This window comes from Sporobolomyces salmoneus, assembly GCF_050403485.1.
Source record: "Sporobolomyces salmoneus JCM6883 DNA, S_salmoneus_JCM6883_v1_ctg96, whole genome shotgun sequence".
NCBI lineage: Eukaryota > Fungi > Basidiomycota > Microbotryomycetes > Sporidiobolales > Sporidiobolaceae > Sporobolomyces > Sporobolomyces salmoneus.
The window spans coordinates 17,577-38,423 of NW_027481067.1; the positions used below are offsets into that span (position 1 = coordinate 17,577).

General features: G+C 51.1%; 10 protein-coding genes across 10 annotated transcripts; 6 read left to right on the forward strand and 4 right to left on the reverse strand.

Moving 5' to 3' along the window:
* Positions 1-101: 101 nt before the first annotated feature.
* On the forward strand, positions 102-1,678 carry JCM6883_000706 (YDG/SRA domain-containing protein; the record flags this gene model as incomplete). Its single annotated transcript, XM_076635372.1, has 7 exons — positions 102-124; positions 201-553; positions 631-882; positions 938-1,131; positions 1,186-1,254; positions 1,323-1,397; positions 1,463-1,678. The coding sequence occupies 7 exons, from the start codon at positions 102-104 to the stop codon at positions 1,676-1,678; spliced, it is 1,182 nt and encodes a 393-aa protein (XP_076484645.1).
* Positions 1,679-2,616: 938 nt separating this feature from the next.
* On the reverse strand, positions 2,617-3,187 carry JCM6883_000707 (histone H2B family protein; the record flags this gene model as incomplete). Its single annotated transcript, XM_076635373.1, has 3 exons — positions 2,617-2,774; positions 2,841-3,090; positions 3,161-3,187. The coding sequence occupies 3 exons, from the start codon at positions 3,185-3,187 to the stop codon at positions 2,617-2,619; spliced, it is 435 nt and encodes a 144-aa protein (XP_076484646.1).
* Positions 3,188-3,544: 357 nt separating this feature from the next.
* JCM6883_000708 (histone H2A) lies at positions 3,545-4,091 on the forward strand (the record flags this gene model as incomplete). The annotated part of the gene is made up of 3 exons (XM_076635374.1): positions 3,545-3,701; positions 3,771-3,837; positions 3,920-4,091. The coding sequence occupies 3 exons, from the start codon at positions 3,545-3,547 to the stop codon at positions 4,089-4,091; spliced, it is 396 nt and encodes a 131-aa protein (XP_076484647.1).
* Positions 4,092-6,076: 1,985 nt separating this feature from the next.
* On the reverse strand, positions 6,077-8,035 carry JCM6883_000709 (M17 family metallopeptidase; the record flags this gene model as incomplete). The annotated part of the gene is made up of 7 exons (XM_076635375.1): positions 6,077-6,160; positions 6,264-6,385; positions 6,484-6,744; positions 6,807-7,032; positions 7,105-7,350; positions 7,423-7,728; positions 7,796-8,035. The coding sequence occupies 7 exons, from the start codon at positions 8,033-8,035 to the stop codon at positions 6,077-6,079; spliced, it is 1,485 nt and encodes a 494-aa protein (XP_076484648.1).
* A 372-nt stretch (positions 8,036-8,407) lies between these two features.
* Positions 8,408-10,280, reverse strand: JCM6883_000710 (uncharacterized protein; the record flags this gene model as incomplete). Its single annotated transcript, XM_076635376.1, has 4 exons — positions 8,408-8,511; positions 8,579-8,686; positions 8,750-9,221; positions 9,282-10,280. 4 exons carry the CDS (start codon positions 10,278-10,280, stop codon positions 8,408-8,410), a joined length of 1,683 nt encoding a protein of 560 aa, XP_076484649.1.
* Positions 10,281-11,149: 869 nt separating this feature from the next.
* Positions 11,150-14,166, reverse strand: SEC23 (GTPase-activating protein SEC23; the record flags this gene model as incomplete). The annotated part of the gene is made up of 11 exons (XM_076635377.1): positions 11,150-11,174; positions 11,274-11,284; positions 11,368-11,435; positions 11,514-11,631; positions 11,703-11,970; positions 12,030-12,607; positions 12,675-12,914; positions 12,970-13,128; positions 13,199-13,525; positions 13,586-13,978; positions 14,047-14,166. 11 exons carry the CDS (start codon positions 14,164-14,166, stop codon positions 11,150-11,152), a joined length of 2,307 nt encoding a protein of 768 aa, XP_076484650.1.
* Positions 14,167-14,626: 460 nt separating this feature from the next.
* MRPL27 (mitochondrial 54S ribosomal protein mL41 MRPL27) lies at positions 14,627-15,224 on the forward strand (the record flags this gene model as incomplete). Its single annotated transcript, XM_076635378.1, has 3 exons — positions 14,627-14,708; positions 14,841-14,971; positions 15,054-15,224. 3 exons carry the CDS (start codon positions 14,627-14,629, stop codon positions 15,222-15,224), a joined length of 384 nt encoding a protein of 127 aa, XP_076484651.1.
* A 332-nt stretch (positions 15,225-15,556) lies between these two features.
* On the forward strand, positions 15,557-17,162 carry JCM6883_000713 (uncharacterized protein; the record flags this gene model as incomplete). The annotated part of the gene is made up of 8 exons (XM_076635379.1): positions 15,557-15,609; positions 15,684-15,909; positions 15,971-16,103; positions 16,173-16,274; positions 16,335-16,444; positions 16,504-16,742; positions 16,812-16,995; positions 17,058-17,162. 8 exons carry the CDS (start codon positions 15,557-15,559, stop codon positions 17,160-17,162), a joined length of 1,152 nt encoding a protein of 383 aa, XP_076484652.1.
* Positions 17,163-17,560: 398 nt separating this feature from the next.
* Positions 17,561-19,477, forward strand: JCM6883_000714 (uncharacterized protein; the record flags this gene model as incomplete). Its single annotated transcript, XM_076635380.1, has 11 exons — positions 17,561-17,709; positions 17,786-17,848; positions 17,920-17,939; positions 18,003-18,067; positions 18,142-18,155; positions 18,223-18,287; positions 18,353-18,518; positions 18,587-18,733; positions 18,809-18,970; positions 19,056-19,167; positions 19,223-19,477. 11 exons carry the CDS (start codon positions 17,561-17,563, stop codon positions 19,475-19,477), a joined length of 1,218 nt encoding a protein of 405 aa, XP_076484653.1.
* A 291-nt stretch (positions 19,478-19,768) lies between these two features.
* Positions 19,769-20,780, forward strand: JCM6883_000715 (ribosome biogenesis TSR3 family protein; the record flags this gene model as incomplete). Its single annotated transcript, XM_076635381.1, has 6 exons — positions 19,769-19,967; positions 20,035-20,078; positions 20,160-20,266; positions 20,341-20,477; positions 20,551-20,592; positions 20,656-20,780. The coding sequence occupies 6 exons, from the start codon at positions 19,769-19,771 to the stop codon at positions 20,778-20,780; spliced, it is 654 nt and encodes a 217-aa protein (XP_076484654.1).
* Between the last annotated feature and the right edge of the window lie 67 nt (positions 20,781-20,847).

The window sequence follows — 20,847 nt, forward strand, 5'->3', positions numbered from 1 at the left end:
GATCTCACAGACCGCTTTCTCCTTCTTCCCACAAAAGTCGCTTGAACATATTCCCCCATCTATCTCCTTCGTCTAGCACCTCCACCCACTCGCTCGAGGCGATGTTTGACTTTTCATCATTCCGGTGAGCTTCTCAGCTTGATCCCCTCATCGCTCTCCACCCCATTTGATCTCTTGTTTACCTCCTTTTCGTTGATCAGGAAGCAGAACATCTCGCGCAACACGGAACTCTTGCTCGCTACAGACATCCACAAGCTTCCGTCTGCACCATCGCCAGCCTCGAAGTCACCCCGTAAACCGAAAGAGAAGACTCAAGTTCATCGAAAATCTATCTCTTCTTCCGCTCTCCCCGACGCGACTCCTGATGTACAGGCAGAAGCGAGGGACAAGGCAGGATTGAGATCGAGTTCGAGGGTCAGGAATCAGGGCCTGGACGCAGAGAAGAAGAAAGAGGAAGACAAGAAATTGCAAGAGTTGAGGGATGCGGGTGACGATGAGGAGGAAGGATCGTACTGGGAGAATGGCAAGAAAGTAAAGACTGAAGTAGGCTACGGTAAGTTCAGCGTTCAGCCGGTCATGTTGCCAGTTTTCATTTTCAACTTCTCTGAATTCCTCTCTTCGCCTCAACAGCACCCGAAAAGCTCGGTAAGCGGCTGTACAATCCGAAACGATTTGGTCATATCCCTGGAGTCGCAGTAGGTACCAAGTTCAATTTCAGGATGGAGGCTTCGCAGGCAGCGATTCACGCTCCAGTCGTCGCTGGCGTCAGTGGATCCCCTGAAGCGGGAGCTTGGTCGATCGCCGTTTCGGGAGGTTACGTCGACGATGTGGATCTCGGGTATCGTCTTACGTACTCGGGTTCCGGCGGTCGAGATCTCAAAGGTAAGCATTCTCTCCTCATTCTTCACGAAAAGCTCACGTTTTCTCCTTGAGCTAGGCACTGCGAAGCAGCCCAAGAATCTTCGAACTGCTCCTCAATCAGCAGATCAAACTTGGGATGGACTCAATGCTTCGTTGAAACGATCAGTCGAAACGAAGAAGCCGATTCGAGTTTTGAGGGGATTCAAAGGGAAATCGGCGTTTGCTCCTGCGGAAGGGTATCGATACGACGGGCTCTACATGGCTACAAAGGTAAGTCATTCGCCCTGTAGAATCAGAGGAGTAGAACTGACGCCATGTCGACAGGCTTGGAAAGATGTCGGAGAGTCTGGTTTCAAGGTTTGTCGTATCGCGCTCGTTCGACTTCCCGGTCAGGTGAGCTTCATCCATCTAACGCGCGTGCGCAGTATATGAGTCACTAATGATCGAGTGCGTGGGGACAGCCAAAGATCCCAATGCAAAAAGGTCGGGAGAAAGAGATCGAAAATCTCAAGGAGCTCGAGGATGGGGCTGGAATTGTAAGTTCCCGTCTCTTCGTCTCTGATCTTCTGCCGTCTCTTATTATGTTTTATTTGTTTGCTAGACGGAGGCCAACGCTGCTCCAAGTGGAGAGGACGCAACCCCGGAATCCGAAGAAATCGAGCAAGAAACTTTGGCCGCAACTCCCGAGGAAGCCGGTACTGAAGACTTGAAGACATTGAAGCGAAAGAACGCGGCTGAAGAGGTGGAGGAGAAAGGGGAGGTAAATGAGGTAGAACCGAAAACGAAAAGACGTCGCTCGACTAGGAACGCTCAGTGATCTCCGAGCAGACAAGGAATGCAGTGCCCGGGATCTTGGATGTTGTAAAGATGTCTCCTTGCTCGTACATTCTCGAGACCGTTACGAGAGAAAGAATCGCGAGAGAATCTTTCGAATTGCCGCTTGAGCTCGTCTCCTTGTTTTTTTTGCCGCTCTTCTGGACGTTGTCTCGACGCTCTTGGCGAAAGGAGCTTTACATTCGGAAGCATCTCAGGAGAGGAGGGCTGTCGCTCATTCGACTCACTGAACTCGCTTCTGAACAGTTGTCTGTTCCGCCGCTTCATTTCGCCTACATTTTCACTCGCGGAACGTTCCTCGTATGTGTTCCTCCATTCCAGTATGCTCTCCTCTGACAACAGTCCTGCTCGAAGCATCTCGAGTAACAACCGACCTCAATCGCAAGGTCTTGCTGGAACAGAGTTCGCTCGTTCGAGTTTCAAAGCTCAAGTTTCACTTCGTCGTGGAACCCGTTTACTGCTACCCTGACCCCGTGTGCTTTCGTAACCACTTATACTCGCGCTCATACATCATTCGAGAACGTTCACGGGAGACCTCGGGGGTCTGTCCCGCTGCGAGAGAGATTGCGCTCAAAACAACGTTTTCCGAGAGTTCGAGAGACTGACTCACTCGTTCTCCGTCCACGACGAGCCGCGATAGGATCCTCTCTCGCAGGACGTCTCGAGTCTCAGAGCAGCGTCAGGTCCAAGAGGCCCTACGACTTACAGGGGAGAAAACAATCTCTCTTTCGACGAATTCGAGTCTATCGCTGTCTCTCTCTTTCTCTCTCTCGAGACCAGCGCCCGAAGATTCAAGTCTCAGGGAACGGATAATAATCTTATCAACAGAAAGGTGGCCCGAGTAAAGCAAAGCAGAAAGAGGAGTGGATGAAATACGAAAAGGAGAGAGAAGGGAAGAAGACTCGAGAACGAGAACGGAATCTACTTGGTCGATGAGAATTTGGTGACAGCCTTGGTTCCCTCAGAGATGGCGTGCTTCGAGAGTTCTCCGGGGAGGATGAGTCGGACAGAGGTTTGGATCTCGCGAGAAGAGATCGTCGACTTCTTGTTGTACGAGGCGAGTTTCGAAGCTTCTCCGGCTGTTTTCGATGAACGAGGACGATCAGTCTCGAGTCATGAACCACGCAATGAAGGAGAGAACGTACCGATACGCTCGAAGATATCGTTGACGAACGAGTTGAGGATGAGCATCGCCTTGTTCGAGATACCAGTGTCGGGGTGAACTTGCTTCAAGACCTTGTAGATGTACGAAGAGTAGGTTTCCTTGCGAACACGCTTCTTCTTCTTCTTGTCACCTTCGGCGGCGGGAGCCTTTTTGACGGCCTTCTTCGCGGGAGCTTTTCCAGCGGGAGCCTTCGAGGCAGGGGCTTTGCCAGCGGTCGAAGCGGGCTTCTTCTATTGAATTGAAAGTTGTGGGTCAGCGTTGTTGACGACGAGGAGAAGAGAGAGGGAATGAGAGGCTTACCTCGGCAGTGGTAGATTTGGGGGCCATTGTTATATGAGAAAGAGTGTTTAGAGTGTGGATGTAGAGTGAGTGAGTTGTAGTGTAGAAGAAGATAAGAGGTTGAGAGGAGAGAGGAGAAGAAGTGATGGAGACGCGTGATGGACGAAAAACAAACAAGTCCAGAATGCGTACGTACGCATTGAACATTTTTCGAAGATGCGTACGTACGCATTTCACAAACTTCGGGCCCCGACACGTCACCTCGCAAAACAAACAAATCTTCTTCCCCCATCTCCGCGCACCAGTCACTCTCTACTCTTCCTTCTTCTCCACCACAACTCTCGCTTCACGCTACTCTACTCTCTCTCTACTTTTTACCCACCCCCCAACTACTTTACAACCAACATGTCATCTGGAGGAAAATCTGGAGGAAAGGCCGGCGCTTCCGAGACCAAGTCTCAATCCCGTTCCGCCAAAGCTGGTCTCCAATTCCCCGTCGGTCGTATCCATCGTCTCCTTCGTCGTGGTAACTACGCTCAACGTATCGGAGCTGGAGCACCTGGTGAGTCTTGAGTCTTCTCCTTCAGAACGCGTCTCCCTCCTCTTGACTAACTCTCCCTCACGCGTACAGTCTACCTCTCTGCCGTTCTCGAATACCTCTCGGCTGAAGTCCTCGAACTCGCTGGTAACGCCGCTCGGTAAGCTCAATTCTCTCCATCACTTGTCTTTCTCCTCTAACGATGAGACTGACTCGTTCGCTCTCTCGCTCGCTCTATCCAGTGACAACAAGAAGTCTCGTATCATCCCTCGTCACTTGCAACTCGCGATCCGAAACGACGAAGAGTTGAACCGACTCCTCGGAGGCGTAGTCATCTCGCAAGGAGGAGTTTTGCCCAACATTCACTCCGAGTTGCTTCCTACCAAGACGCCCACCGGAGGAAAGGGCGAATAATTCTCGCTTGACCGCACTCCTCTACCTATCGTCTCTATCATGCTCTCCTCTTCGTATTTCCACCTCACATCACATTGTTGTCTCAATCCTTTTACTTTTCGCGCTGTCAATCTGAACTACGCAGTCTATTGCTACCTCTCCTCAGTTCTCATCGTCTCGAGAGAAGCCCGAGCGAGACCTCGGGAGACCTCGCAGCGATTCGACGTTTGCAGCTCTCTTCGAATGCGGAATCCTGCGATGCTGAGTAGCTTATTCAACCTTGGGCGCGAGGATGGCTGAGTGTAACTATTCGCGAGACGGAAGGCGTGCGAGAGTCGGTGGCAGTCGAGGCGGGAGAAGCGAGAGGAGATCTCGATTCTCCATTCCCCTGCGAAACCGGTGCTGATTGATCGCGAGTCATCAGGATCTCCTTCCAGCCCTACTTCACCTCTTCAGACACATGGTACACAGATCGTCAAGAGTGAGAAATGCAGATGGAGGTATGGAATACCGGAAGACGAGCTTAGAAGCATTCTTCGAGAAGGAATTCATGTCGACTTCTCTGTGAGTCTTGCCCACGTACATGGTCCGCTGCATGTACCACAGCAAGAAGTATCTCAGTATTACAATGTCACAGGACGAGGTGGGAACGATTGGGGCCCAAGCGAGTCAGTCAGGATGACCGCGATTCGACTCGAAGACTTTGTTTTCCCCGAGAACAAGTCAGACGAGGCTTACGGAATGTCAAAGGACCAGGTGGACGCGATCGGCAGCGGAAGGACTGACAGAGAGAGGAACTAGATCGTGCGATTGGGGGGAATTCTGAATTTGGAGGAGAGTCACTTGTTCCGGTTCTCGTAAGGCATCAGTTCACGGCCTCTCACCCGAGCTCTTCACTTGATGACTTGAGACTGATCGTCCTGATTCGTTGAAAACAGCCGGAGAAGCCTCGAAACTCGCCTCGTACAACAAGAAGTCGACGATCTCTTCTCGCGAGATCCAAACCTCTGTCCGACTCATCCTCCCCGGAGAACTCTCGAAGCACGCCATCTCTGAGGGAACCAAGGCTGTCACCAAATTCTCATCGACCAAGTAGATTCCGTTCTCGTTCTCGAGTCTTCTTCCCTTCTCTCTCCTTTTCGTATTTCATCCACTCCTCTTTCTGCTTTGCTTTACTCGGGCCACCTTTCTGTTGATAAGATTATTATCCGTTCCCTGAGACTTGAATCTTCGGGCGCTGGTCTCGAGAGAGAGAAAGAGAGAGACAGCGATAGACTCGAATTCGTCGAAAGAGAGAGTGTTTCATCCTCTGCGAGTTTCAAGGCCTCTTGGAGCTGACGATGCTTCCGACGATCTAGAACCAGGAAGATACAGGATGCTGTTGAGGCTAACTGTCGACGGAGAACGAGTGAGTCAGTCTCTCGATTGCTCGGAAAACGCTGTTTTGAGCGCAATCTGGTTTCGCTTTCCGAGCGGATCAGGATATCGACGTTTCCTGTCAGCGTTCTCGAGTGATGTACGAGCGCAAGTATACGGGGTCGGAGGAGCGAGACATGGCTTTCAGGTCGAAGTGAAACTCGAGCTTCGAGACTCGAACGTGCAAACTCATTTCAGCGATACTTCACAAGCGAGGTCGGCCGTCACTCGAGACGCTTCGACCAGGACTACTGTCAGAGAAGAGGGCCTCGGGAGGGACGAGCAGGGGAGAGAAGAGAGCTGGACGAGGAGCGAAAGTTGCCGAAGCGCGAGAGGTCGACAGGGCAAAGCTCGCATACTGAAAGCAAAGCGACGTCGATGACTGCTGACGGTCCTTCTGACGAAGAAGGAACTCGAGCCGTGCGAAGCCCCTCGCTCGCAACGACTTGGGAGAAATCTCGAAATCGTTGAATCTTAGAATCGTCCGAGTTAATGCGTTCACGACGAGACCCGCTTTCCACATTCTACGCCATACTGAGAAGCCTGTAATACACTAAGAACACGAAAGGGGCGATACCGAAACGAAATTTCTAAGCCTTGTGTCTTCGAGCGAATTCGATCAAAACCCTCGTCGATCGACCCGTCATTCCTGCCAGGTTGTAGCCTCCGTCGCTCTTGGCAGCGTCCATACTCCCAGCGATCGGGATACGCAGAAGATACCGTGTGAGCGGAGGCGACAGAAGAGACAGAAGGGAAAAGAGAAAAAATTCGACTCACATCGATGTGGGCCCATCGGATGAGGTCCTCCTGGTTCTCATTGTCGGAACCGTCGACGATCAAGCCATCGACGAAGCGCTTGAGGAAGATGGCAGCGGTACAAGCTCCTCCAAGACGTCCTCCTGCAAAAACGGGCAGAGTGAAAGTTTTCGTCAGCACCAAATGTGGGCAAGTGGAGACTTTGAGGAGAGCAATGAGCGACGGTAGGGCTTGAGCTTACCCGTGTTGCAGAGATCCATTCCAGTTCCAGCGATTTGACTCGTGTATCCCTCATCGAGGGGCATCCTCCAAACTCGATCGAGTTCCGACTTTCCGGCAGTGTCGATCTCGGACCAAAGAGAGTCAGAGTTCGTGAAGACTCCGCTGAACTGATTGCCGAGAGCGATCATCATCGCTCCAGTGAGAGTTGCGACGTCGATGATGGTCGAAGGCTTGAATTGAGACGAAGCGTAGTAGAGAGCATCGGCGAGAGCGAGGCGACCTGTACGCAAGACCTCGGATCAGTTCGAGTCGTCCGACTGTATCAGAGGCGTTTTCTCGTACCTTCAGCATCAGTGTTGTCGACTTCGATCGTGACGCCGTTCGAAGCGACGACGACATCTCCTGGCTTCGTGGCTTTTCCTGAAGGCATGTTCTCGGTGAGAGGGATGCAGAGAACGAGGTTGACGGGCATTTGAAGTTTCGCGATAGCCCACGCGGCAGACAGAGTACAAGCGGCTCCTCCCATATCTGCTCGCATCTCCTTCATAGCAGCTCCAGGTTTGAGCGACTGCACCAGCATGACAAGAGGAGTGTCAGCGTCGACCAGTTGATCACACTGAGCGAGCGAAGGGAAACTCACGATTCCTCCACTGTCGAAAGTAATACCTTTCCCAACGAAAGCGATTGGCTTCTCATTCTGATCTTTCGCACCCTTGTAGTGAAGTTCGAGGAAGCGAAGAGGCTCATCGGAACCCCTCGAAACCGAGATGAAAGAACCCATCTTGCGTTCTTCCGCCCATGCGAGATCGTGAGCCTCCATCGTGACGTTCGCAATACCTTCGAACTTCTTCTTGGCATAGTCGCAGAAGATAGTAGGGGTCATTCGCTAAGGTGATACCAAACGAAGCGAGTTGAGCTTCGCGAACGAAAGGAACGAAAACGGAAGGGAAAGACTCACGTTCGCAGGAGTCTCCTTGAGGAGCCTAGCCATGTTTTGCGCTTCTCCATAAACCTTTCCGGTCTCCCAATCGAGCTCGATTCGACCGTCTTGGCTCTGTTCACTCTCGAGTTGAGGTTTGACATTTTCACCCAACAATCCGATTTCGACGGGTTCAAGCTTCGCTTTCGCCGCCGAAGTGGTCTTGAGGTTCCAGGCGAACGAAGCGAGGGTCGAACCGACTGCGGCAGAGTGAGGGGACGAGAGAGGGTCGATCAGGAAGTTCTTAGATCCGGCAGCTTTCAACGCGTGAGTAGCGATAGCGGCCTGATGGGGTCGTAATGAGGGAGGTCAGTAGCATCGAACCATACAGGAGTAGCAGATAGGGACTCACGGTCTTGCGAGCCTGTTCCTTCAACGCATCTTCACTCTTCGATGATGAACCCTTTCCTAGCCCGACTGCGACAACGGTCTTGTCCCCTCCCACGCCGTAGAAAGTCCTCGTTTCACCAGCTTTCTCGGTAGCTCGACTCGTCTTCCACAATTGAGGAATCTCGGAAGCGAAAGAGGCGGAAGAGGTGGAGGGGGTTCCATCGGATTGAACGGCGACGTAGTAATCGGCTGAAGTAGACATGGTGCGATATAATCGGTGAGATAAGGAGGAGGAAGAGGAAGTGAAACGGCGAAGCATGTGGTGAAACGCACGCACGCACAAAAGGACTTCGAAATCTTCAAATCTCTCCACTTTCTCGCTTCGCAATCCACGCGGTAACGCATCATCGAACACGCGAACAGAGAAGGAACGAACGAAGGTTATCAATTTGCGATGCGAGAGGTTTTCGAAAGAGTCTATCGAAGGATCAGAACAGAGGGATAATACAAGAGGTGAGAAAATCGAGAGGGAAAGAAAGACGAAAGGTGATCCAGATTAGTAGTACTGGGTGACAGAGAAAACAACGAAGTGAGAAGAAGACGAGAGTGCCATTTTTGTTCAGAGAAGTGTCCGTCAACCTAGTTTCGCACCTCCTCCGACTGGAGCGAGATTCGGCGTCGTCGAAGTTGCGAGTTGCGCTCGAGCTTGTTTCTCTTGCAGTTCAACTTTCGCGTACCCTATTCCGACGTATGGCACGAGTCAGCAGTCTGACAATCGAAGACAAGCAGTAAAGTCGAGACTTACAAGCCCCTCCGAACAACGTCAAAACGATTCCGAGGAGATTTGTCGGGTTGAGCACGAGGTTGAAGATCAAGACGGCCAAGACGATCGATAACACTTGTTTGACGTTCGCTATTAGACAAACTCTCGTCAGTATCGGAGCGGAAGATAGCGAACAAAAGAGGGAGGACTAACCCGCAACAGTCATCGTCAAAGCGCTCGTTTTCTTGTTCGCCGTAAACGAAACGACGTTAAGTCCAAACGCGATCGCACCATTGATCGCCAACGCGATCCCTTTCTGTTGAGTCATTTCAGTCGCTCCGTAAATCCTAACCCTTTCCAATTCTCCTGACCACCAACCGAAAAAGACACACTGCATGAACGCGAGTGGACTCATTCGAACCAAGAGATCGAGAGGATGTAACTTCAATCGTCCGACTTGAACTCGATTCGTGATGATCGTCTTGAAGGCGGCCAAGACGGCTCCAATCAGAGTGAGGAAGAATCCCCAGGCGGTCGCTGAATAATCTCCGAACGTGGCGAAAGCGACTCCCATGATAACAGGGACTAGGGAGAGGTACGTTTGTCGAGAGTATCGTTTGCGGTAGAGGACGATCGAGAGGGCCATGGTGAAAAGAGGAGTCATCGCTCGAACGACTTGGTGGAACTGTCACTCGACCAGTCTCATTAGCCGCGATCTGGGGGTCTCGCAAGAGGGTTGACTCACAGGAACAGAAACGAGATGGAGGGACAGGTTCGATACGGCGATATTGATCGTGTAAAGTCCAGAAAACGCCAACATGACTCCATTCTCTTTCGTCGTTAACCTCGCCTGAGTGAACAACCCTTTTGACAACGCAATCTGGGTCCCAATCGTTCCGCTCAACATTTGAATCGCCGTCAAGGTCCAAGGGAACGGGAACCCTTGCAAAACGAGTTTGTTGAAGAGCGTAAGTCCGAGGTTGAAGGCGAAATACAACACTAGCCACGCGGCAGGAGTATCTAGTCGTTGCATGAGGGTGCCTGCTATCGGAGATCCACCGTTTTGTCGAGAAGAGAGAAGGGCGTGAGTTCCGACGGAATAGGCGGGAGAATGTCGAGCAGTTCCTCCTCCTCCTCCTCCTCCTCCTGTCAGAGGTCGATTCCCTAGTACTGATCCTTTCGAGCTATGTAGTGATCCATTTCGACTGAATCCGGGATAAGCTGAACTTGAGAACGCAGCTTCAGAAGCTGGACTAGAAGAAATTGAGATTGAAGAGTAGAGGTTTTGAGGTTCTGTTATCGGTTGAGGGGAAGTTGAAGTCGAAGCGGGGTAGTATGAAGCTTGTTCCGAGTACGAAGGATGAATCTCAGAGGGGGAGAGAGGAGTCGAATTGTTCGAAGAGAGGGAAGGACGAAGGTGTTCGGAACCGGTTCCGTTCGCGTCGAAAGGCCAAGTCGGAGTGTTTCCTGATTGAGTTCCCGTCCTCTTCTCATCGTCCATAGGGATGTAAAGGGAAGAAGGTCGAGGAGCTCGAGAACCGGATCCTGAAGAGGAATTCGACGGTCGAGGTTGCGATTCAGAGGAAGGCGCTCGCGACTGCGAGTAGTCGTAATTTGGAGTGGAAACAGGGGAAGGAGCAAAGGTACTGAAAGTCGAAGGTTGAGAGGAAGGAAGAGGAGCGAACGGGTCGAAGGATTGTCGAATCAAAGGTTTCAAAGGTTCCGTCGGAGCCTGAGTCGCCATGAACCGAGTCGGAGGTGTATTCGCAGGAGTTGGCAACTGCTCGTTCTGCTCCTCGGTTGAATCGCTGGTGATCGCTTTGTCCCCTTGTCGAAATGATGAGGAATCGACTAGCGCTGTATCGAGTCTAGCGACCGATTCAGAGTCGACTGAACGCGTTTCGGACGTGATGGTGACTGATTAGAGGGAGGAAAGGGCAGTAGAGCGAGGAGGGGGAGGCTCGTGGGAAGATGATCGAGCCGCAGAGGGAGTCGCGAAGATTGTAGGAAGCAGGCGAATTGAGTGTCGAGGGGATATCGACTAGCTTGAGAGTGAGCTGTTGGTAGGCTACGGGGTGAATCGTAGCCTAGTTGGAGAGAGAGAGAAAGGGGGGAACGAGTTGCAGGATGAGCCTCCGAAAATAGTCTGAAAAAACGGTTGCATAAAGCACTCACGATCACGAAAGGTATGAATAGATCGATCTGGGAGAGGCAGCTGTCGGGAGAAACGGCGAGGGGGTGAGGTGAGCGCAAAATGCAAGTGAGAAGAGTTGTTTGAAGCTCGCGAGACGCTAGAAGACTGTCAGTGTTTGCACGAGGTATCGGTGAGATCGCTGTATGCGGTCGAAACGAGTGTGGTGTAGGAGAGAAAGAGAAGAGTGCGGAGCGAGCGAGGTCAGTTGAATCGAAAGCGGGGCGTGCGCTCAAAGGGTTTCTCGCTCTCTTTTGCTCAGCACGAACCTCCCCTTTGTTCCGACGGTAATCAAGCATAGCGACGAGAAAGGGGTGTATCGTTACGAACGGAAAAGCGAGAAAGACGGAACACGGGGGAGGGAATGTGGACGAAACAAAAGAACGAAGGTACAAAAAGGACGGACGAGGAATATGCAAATTTTAGGATGATCCAGTGACCGCCAATCTGCACACGAGGAGACTTTGTTAGTACCAGCACTCAGCGGGATAAACAGATTACCGTCGATAACAGGGGACAGGAGGGGGTAGAACAGAGGAAACTTACTTTTTGAGGTGCTGCGAACGGAAGAAAGCAGGAATGATTGATTAGCGACTGCTACACAGACACGGAGGTGTGATGAGAAGAAGTCGAGACTCACCTCCATGAAAATTTGTAACGAAACATCGTCGGTAAAGATCGCTTGACCTTGCGGAGGTTGACCATATTCTATATCGGGTGGGACGACGGTTAGCTCTCGTCATTCGCGCTTGACAGACAAGTAGGCGAAGAGAGAGAAGAACTCACGACCGCCGGAAACATGAGTTGTCGAAGGGTTGAGTTTCGAGAGAAGGAAACGAGCTTGAGATCCTCCTTGGTCGCAAACGACGTAGCGAGGAATCGGGAAACGATCCAGGAGCAAGTCCTATGTTGCGTACGGAGAAAGAAGACGGTTAACTGCTAATTTGCATGGAAGGAAGAGGAAGAGTAGCGCACCTGCGCGTCTTCTTTCGGTGCGTCCAACAGTTGAGCCAAGTTCTCGTACCCCTCTTGCTCGTGATATCCGGCTTTCCTCCATTGAGCGATCGTGTCTCCGTGGAAGATCAAGATGTGGAAGAAGGTATCGAGGAGGAGAATCGCGTCGGGTTTGATCGAGATAGAGTCGAGGAGGACAGCTTCGGCAGGTTGTTCGAGCTGGTAAGACATAAGAGTAGGTTGAATCATGATGAGAGAGTTGTTGACGTCTTCCGAGTTGAGAATGTGTCTAAAAAGCACAACAGAATGAGATATAGTCGGACGAAAGAAGAAAAACAAGGGACTCACCGGTAGTAAGCGGTTTCGTCGGGAGAGTTGTTGAACACCTGTAAGAATTGACTCCTCCTTAAGTGGAACATGAATTGAGGGTAGATCATGAAGTTGTCGTTCAATCTGAAGCTCGACGGGTCGTCCTTTCTGTACTCGGCGAATTTCTGACATAATCGGATCAACATTCGATCCAACCACCTCAACACGTCGGGACTGTCGTCGATCTCCGCCTTGAACACTGCGATCCTCGCCATCAAAACTGCCGCCGCTTCTTGATCGAAATTGTCGGAAATTGCTGGATTACCGGCTTCGGCGAAATTCCTCGCGATCGTCGTAACTCGTAATCGGTATTGTCCAGAAGAGTGTTGATAATGAGTGACGAATTGAATCATTCCTCGAGCTCCGGGGGCGAGAGTTTGTCCAGCCGGAGTAACGACTTCGAAGTAGACGGCGTTCGCAGTCTTGGGACTGATCGAACAGATCTTCCATGCCGAGGTTTGACCGATACCGATTTCGGTTTCTCCAACCCAGGCTGACTTCTTGTTCGCAGAGATCGCGTGACCGATCAAACCTGAGACCTTGAGTTCTTTCGTGGTCTGTCACGTAAAGAGGACGGCGTTCAGCTTTTCTACTTGTATGACTTATGAAGGCATAGAGACTCACCTGAACGTCGAAAGTAGCATTAAAACCCATCTGTAAATGACCTTGATCGTCCTTGGCGAAAACTCTTTGGAACGATTGCTTGAACAAACTCATGTTGAAAGAATCGGCGAGAATCATGTATCCGTTCGTGTAGTTCGAAAGCGACTTCATCTCGAGGAGACCGACTTGATCCAGACAACCGAGGAAGACGTCGATCGCGTGTCCGTTTTGAGCTGCTCTTCTCGCTAGTGCTTCGTAGAACTGCAGCAGAGTCTCATCAGCGCGTGTGATTCAGACGCAGGAGAGGAAAACTCACTTTGGTTGCACGTTTGAAGTACTTGACATTGTCTCGCTCGATATCGTGGTGAGATCGAATAGGTTCCCTCAATTCGACTCCGACGGTCATACCGGGTCCTTCCGTTGCGGGTCCACCAGCGAACAACATCATCCTAGCTCCAGTGTTGGGGAAAGTAGTCTGCGCGAACAGAAACGATCGAGGATGAGTCGACTTTCTCCAGTCACGAGGGAACTACGAGTAAGCTCACCTCTAGTAATCCGACTGCCACCGACATTGCTACACCGGTACACCTCTGAGCCCTACGATCACTCGCTACCGGCCAAGCATCCTTCTGAAGTCCTTCCAAGATCGCCGTTAACGCGAATTCGCATTGACTGACGGGTAACAAGAACCTCGCGGCGCCTGAAAGTGGAGGAGGAGGAGCGTTCGGAGGAGGTTGAATCGATCCGGGAGGTCGGGAAGTCGAAGTTGAGAGTCCGAGCATCTCGGTGATGGATTTCGGGGTATATTCTTTCGTTCCTCTGAAAACGAACGATTTGGGACATTCCGTGTAGCCGAGTTCGTGTACTTGGGTCTACGCACGCGACGATTATATGTCAGTAAGTGCAACTAGGAAGCGAAAGAGAAGACGTACCATCGTTCCATAAGTAATCAAACCGACGAGAGCGTGAGGAGGTAAGAGAGAGAGGGAAACGATAATGGATTCTTTCAAGGCTTTGAGGTCGTCATCATCGAGACAAGTATCGACTACGAAGAGGAAGATTGGAGGGATTTGAGCGGGACGACTGAGGGTATATTCAATCGTTGTGTATCGAGGGAGCAATTCGGCGGGCAAATTCGAAGTCGAGATGTCCTTGTAATGGGGAGGGAAGGCGTTGCGTTGGAGACAGAAGGGACAGATCCACAGTTTGCCGCGTACGTCGATTTGACAGTAAGGGTTGAGAATCGCTCGGCAGGGAGCTTTACAAGTGACGGGTTCGTAGAGAACCGGAGGGAGATCGGGTCGGTCTTTGAGCGGGGTGTAAAGCTGCACTCACTCAGAAGCTCTCAGTCATCGGTACACGGTCAAGAGACGAGTAGAGAAGAGAGACTGACGGCTCCGATGGGAACTACAGTTCGAGTCGCTTCAATCCTCGATCCTGCCCAAACGTTCCACGATAACCTGACACCATCTCTATCTTCGACATCCTCGAAATCGAACGCGCGTGAACCCATCTAGATCTGGAAGGGAGAGAGAGTCGGAACGAGAGAAAGACGTGGAGAGTTCGAACTCGCGACGGGAAGAAGGGGAACAGTCGGAAGGAGGTGTAGAGGATACCTTGAGAGCTCGAATAGGCTTCTGGTCTCGTGTCGGGTCGTAAAGAGTCGGAGTGAGTTGCCGAGCGGAGGAGAGCTTCTCTCCCAAATTCCCGCATCTTGATCTCTCCTCTCGACATCACATTTCGCCCTTTCGACTATCTCTTGAACTCTCCGAACAGCTCACGCAACAAGTCACCGCGCATTCCCGTCCACCGCCAGCTTCCCTCTCCTTGAGATTCTCCCGATCAAAAACAGGTTCGTTCAGACTCTCCTCAGCATCTCTGGATCTTCTAGGGCTGCAGAGCACCCCAGAGAAGTATGCTGACTTGTAGCGGTCGATCGAACAGCTTCAATTCAAAGAGGAACGTTCTAAAATATGCACTCGACTCTTTCCCTCCTCTCCAAGGCATCTCGAATGCCCTTGGTTTCGAAACAAGCAAACAAGAACTTCTACAAAGGTATGTCGTTCATCTTTGTCCGACTCCGATCGATCAACGAGTGAAACTGATCATCTCCGTGGTCTCCTCGCTCTCTCCCTCTCCTTTCTCTCCCTCTCCTTTCTCTCCCTCTCCTTTCTCTCCTCGGAACAGGTACGGGTTCATTACCTGGATTGGGACCGAAACGACAAGGTCGACATGGAACACGCAGTAAAGCGCCTTACCTCCTCATGCCTGAACGAATGAGAACTTTCGTCGTCCCTTCTTCTCTCGAATCTACCGATGTAGGTTTCTCCTCTGCTCTCTACTCTCCCTTCTGCTACCCCATCGGACTCACACTGATCAAGTGCGTCGTTCACGCTATAGCTGAAACCATACGTCTCGAAAGAAGTCAAGATCGAAACGAGAGATGGAAGTTGGCCCGTGGCGGAAACGAAGAAGGACCCCCAGAGTAAGCGAGGGGGATTGTTTGGGGAACGAGGGTTCGATGGAAGATATTACATCCAGCTGGCAGAGTACTTGAAGGAGCACAAGTGATCATCGCTTTTCTCTTTCCTGTCTTTTCGTTCTTTCCACTGTTCTGTACTGTTAATCGCAGCCTCTTATCGTTCCGTACCATTCCCGACGTTGTAGTGTCACTCTCGAAACCGACTCTCGGTCCTCTGAGCGTTGCTTCCCGAGCAGACTTTCGCGGAAAAGTCTATTTCGTTTTTTCTGCTCTTTGCGCGATTTTTCGGGGAGCTCATTGTAATCTCGACGAGATATCGAACGTCACGTAAGACCCTCCCCGAGGCCAGCTGAAGAGTGGACCTCGAGAATCATCGCGAATTTGTTTTCGTTCCGCTTCTCCTTCCGCACCTCAGCTCAACATGTCAAACACCACAGGAGATGCTTCCACCATGCTCCTAGATCGTACAAACGCGTCAGTCTCCCGCTCATCATCGTTTCCAGAAGAGAAATCGAATTGTTTGTTGATTCAAAACACCAACCTCGCAGCCTACTAGATCAATACGCAAGCCACTCATTCGCATCCACAAAGTACTCATCTGCGATCCCACTGAAGTCTCTCGCAGCCTACACAAGCGCTAGTGGAGGAGGGGGAGCTGGAGGAGATTTAACGAGAACGACTGGGATTTACGATCAAACGGGAGACAGTGAAGAGGGATTAGTGATGGTACAAGAGGATAGGAGTCGTACGAAAGAGGATCTGAAGGATTTCAAGGTGAGCGAGTATTTCAGTACGTCTCTCTCGCACAAAACTGACTCTCGTCTGCTCGCATCAGGATCGTATCTCGACTCTGAAGTTCGCCTACTTGGAACAGAATGCGAGGACAGAGTTCTTGAAGCATTTGATCGTCAGTCTGGACGATCAAGGGAAACCGTTTGAGATCACAAAAGAGGAAAATCAAAACATCGGTCAGTTGTTCAGCTCTCCCCTTTGTGCGATGAAGCGCAGTATAAGCTGACTATCGCTCGTGCAAACAGTCAAAGAGAGGAACGAGTTGAAGATGAGTCTGAGGAGAAAGAAGGAAAGGTTTAGAGAATTGGAAGAGTTGATTCGAAAGGAAGCTGAACAACTGGAAGAACGTGAGTCCCCACTATCCCCTCTCACTCTGGCTTTACCGACACAGTCATACATCTTTACAGCGATGAGGAAGCGAAGAGAGCAAGCTGAATACGCTGCAAGACTTGCGAGAGATTGCGAAGCGATGGAAACTGAAATCGCAATGTTGAAGAACAAGCGTTCTCCCAACGAGGTAATGTTTCTCGATTCTTTCGAATGATGATTCAGTCTGAGATTCGTCGACTTTACCAGCGCATCACGTTGGATCAAGCGCTCTCGACAGTCGATTCTCAAGTTTCCCAGATTTCTGAATTCGGTCAACGAACGATTGAAGCCGAGAAAGAGTTGAAAGAGTTACGACCAAAGATCAAACAAGCCAAACTCGCGAATGAACGACTAGGTAATACGGTCGGAGGACTCGAGAGGGAGAAAAGGGAACGAGAAAAGCGAGGGGACGGAATCGACGAGAGAGCGGAACAAGGTTGCGAATGGTCAGTTTTCCTGCTTACATCAATCCATTAGATGACGGTGCTGATAAGGTACAGTGAATCCCTGACCAGGATCGAGAATGCGACGAAACTGTACAAGAGCTTGTTGGGAATCGACGAAACTTTCACCGTCGGCGAACCAGGCTCTTCTCCAACTTCGATTTTGATCTCGTTCAACGCTGCACAAGGTGCTGTTGTGGGCAAAAGATCCCTTTCGATCTTACTTGGGCCAGATGGTAGAATGACTGGGGCTGAGGTGCGTTTCTACTACCTTTTCCTCTGATCACCTGTAGCTGATTCCCTTCTCGCAATCGACAGCTCATTGACAGCTCACAAAGCATTCAAGACGTCGTAGACGCCTACCTACCGAGTCAGGACGTCAGAGGATTGATACAAGAAGTTCGCTACCGAGTTCTCCTCTGATTCGCTCCTCGTACGCCGTTCATCCTCTCTGTTCCCTCTGCCTCCTGATCCTCCTTCGTATTTCTTTCTGTTGTCAATCTATCACAACCTTTCTTCGCTAGCGAGCACAGACCCCTTCCTTGAGCTCCGGACTCAAACCGCGGACAGGAAAAGAAATTCCGCTCGGATCGCCCTTCTTTCTTTCGAGCTCCTTCCTCGACTTCTTCTCTCTCTCTCCCGTAGAACTCTATCCAACAAGACACGTTCGGCCCACAATTCCAGAACCGCAAGATCGATCTCTTGATTCTCGTCCCCTGCAGCTCCTACCTCGTTCGCTTCGTCTAACAAACTCTCATCCCCGCTGGTCCGATCGAAGGGCACCTGCTTCTAACCATCTCTGAATAGGTCGACGTTGAAGAATGAGGATAACGACCCAGCTTTCATTCCTGCTCTTCCCGACTCTTCTCGTTCAAGCCATTCCTTTTACTCAAAGGACTCAAGCTCGATTACAGGCAACTCCGACTCCCACCCTGTTACCGCGTGCTCTCGAGAAACGTAAGGATGATGTGTGAGCTCTTCACTAAATTTATGGTACTTAAGGTCGTTGCAGCTAATATGTTCCGTGTCTTTCGCGGGTCTTGCAGAATCGTCAATATCGGAGCGATCACGACTTTGACCACGGTCGTAGAAAGCCCTGTCCCTACCACGTGAGTCCCTATTCGATTGAACGCCGCTTCGTAGGATGTCGTACAGTAACTAAAGAAACTTGATCCATCAGCGTCTTCGTCGAATGCACTAGTGAGCTTGTGCCTCGCATCTCGGATTCAGCGCAAGCCGAAGCTAATGAACTTTGTTGCACAGCCGAAGGGAAAGTAATCACGTCAAAGGTCATCTCGACGGAAACGACAATTCTGCAGACTGTCGTGGTGCGTTTATTCGATTTCGTCTGAAGTCGACCAGGTGTTTCGTAGCTAACTTCCCTCGTTGACGAGCTGTCTAGACCCAAACTGCCGTGTGAGTTCTCGCCTTCAGCTCATACGCGCTCCGCCAACCGGGTTGAGCTGAGATTGATCCCTTACAGTGAGACCCAAATCGTGAAAGAAACGGTTCAACAAGGAGTCACGATTCCCGTCACAGTCGTGACGAGTAAGGTTCTTCTCCTATGCCATACGATCGAGTCTAGCTAATACTCTTTGCGGTCGATGAAACAGCTGGCTACGAGATCGACCTTCAGACTGAAATCGTTCAGATCCAATCGACCGTACTTGAAACCAAGGTCAATGTAGTCACGAACACTATCCTCGGTTTCGAGAAAGTCGATACGGAAACCGTGGTCGAAACGAAGACGAAAGGAGAAGAAGCAGCGGAGAAACCGACGTGAGCTTTTTGTCGTCAGACTCTTCATTTCGTCGCAGACGCTCACGTTAATTGGAGACGAGTCATAGACCTACGGCTCAAGATGTTACTCCGACTCAGAAGGCTATTAAATCGGAAGATGATGGGCAGTACACTCCAGAGGAAACGAGTTCTGCGAAAGAGAAGACCTCTTTGGACTCATCGAAGATTGCTGAGGCGACCTCTGGGCTGGAGCCGTTAGTCATACCTTGCCGTATTCAATCTTGAGATCTTGACAATCCGTGCTGATCTCTAAACGGCGTCATCCTCAGATCCTTGAACCTTAACAACTCTGCCTCTGCCGACTCGGATGCTTCCGCCTCGCTTTCGAACGACAACTCGAACACGAACTCAGTCAACGTGACTTTATCGTCTGCGCTTTCGGATTCTGATGCTGCGAAAGATTGGGTTTCGCAAGGAAATAACGGGTGGATGTAAGTACTTCTTACTGTTCGCCCTGTCACACCGAGTGAGCTAGGCTGACCGACTGACATGCGCTCTTTTCGATGATTCAAACAGTCTCGGAGGTGGAATCGTAGCTGTCGTTCTCATTATAGTAGGAATTCTGGCCATCGCGATCAAATCATGCTCGAGCAACGGTCGAAGCTCGAACGGAGGTTCTGCTCAGCCCGTAAGTCCTCCGACATGTGTCCAAACCATCTCAAGCTGACACTGTCCTCCCGCAGTCGAATCAATCCGTCCTGATTTCGAACCCCCCGTCCGCTCGAACGACCATAGGAGGTATTCAACCTCAACCAGTCATGTCTTCGCTTGGATCGAGACCTCAACGACGTCAACGCAAAGAGTATAGCCGAGTCGGGGGACGGCAGCAGGAGGCGGAGAGCAGTGAATTATCGTCGTCGGATTCTGAGATTGAGCCGCCGAAGAGGAGGAGCACGGTCGGAAGGATTGGGAGTCGTCGAACGCCGGGGAGGAAGTAACGAGGCCGCGAGAAAGAGCTAGCGTGCGAGTGGAGCGGAGAGTCGTCGCTTCGTCGAGGGCGAGTCCGACTTGCGATCTTGCGAAGAGACGAGTTTTCTATTTTCCTGTTTTTGCCTGCTTTTTATCCCGGTTCTGCTACTGTCGTGTCCACTATCTGTTTAATATAATACGATCCCTCACCCACCTCTTTCTCGCAGTGAGTCCTGAACTTCGCACCGCCTTCAAGATTTTGATTTTTCTCTTCTCTCTCTCATCAATCAACCTCCGATTCTCACACATCCAGTACCTGTATGGCACCACCACGTAACCGAGGTCGAGGTAAAGGTATTGCCAAACGCGGCGGGCGAGGAGGAGGATCAGGAGCAGCCGGAGGGAGAGATCGAACTGCCTACACTTCTGGAACCGGAGCGGGAGGGGAACTGTTCAGTGAGATCCCAAGGAGTGCGGTAGATCAAAATAGTGATAGTGGGAGTGAGGATGGAGAGATCGGTAAGTCCCCTTCTTGTCTCAGCTTTCGGGATTCACTCAGAGCTGAGAGTTGAATGTGTGTTTACAGACGATGGAGATGAGTTGACGAGAAGAGTACCGGTTGCTATGTGGGTATGTGCTGTCGAAACTTCCGACCGTCTTTCGCTGGCAAACGAGAAAAATGAAAACTGAAGTCGTTTTCGTTTTCTGTAGGATTTCGACCATTGCGACCCCAGGAGATGCAGTGGGAAGAAACTGGCGCGATTACAGTTGATGACGGATCTCAGAGTAGGTCAACGGTTTCAAGGGATTGTAATGTCGTGCGTTTTCTCTCGTTTCTCGCTTTCTCGTTCGCGAAAGCTTGTCCCTGATCGAGCACATTCGGGTTTCGTAGACCGAAAGGCACCCAAGTAGTCTCGCCTTCGGATCGAACAATTGTCGAATCAATGGGTGTCGCAGTCGTAGAATGTAGTTGGGCGAGGTTGGACGAGATCCCGTTTCAGAAGATTAGATCTCCTCATGAACGAATCCGTAAGTGCTTCCCATCTCGTCCTCGTCCAACTCGTACAGATACTGAAGAGTACGTTGGTGGGTTCGAATGCAGTGCCTTACGTGATTGCGACGAACCCAGTGAATTACGGCAAACGTGAGTTTTCTATCCTCTCCCTCCCCAAGTCACCGCATTGACCAACCTTCCCTGTCGGAACAGCATACAAATTGAACTGCGTAGAAGCCACGGCCGCAGCCCTATACATTACTGGGTTTGATCAGCAAGCCGAATTGCTATTATCGAAATTCAGTTGGGGTCACTCATTCTGGGAGGTTAACGGGTAGGTCTCGGGGGGCGGGGGGGGGGGGGGGGGGGGGGGGGGGGGGGGGGGGGGGGGGGGGGGGGGGGGGG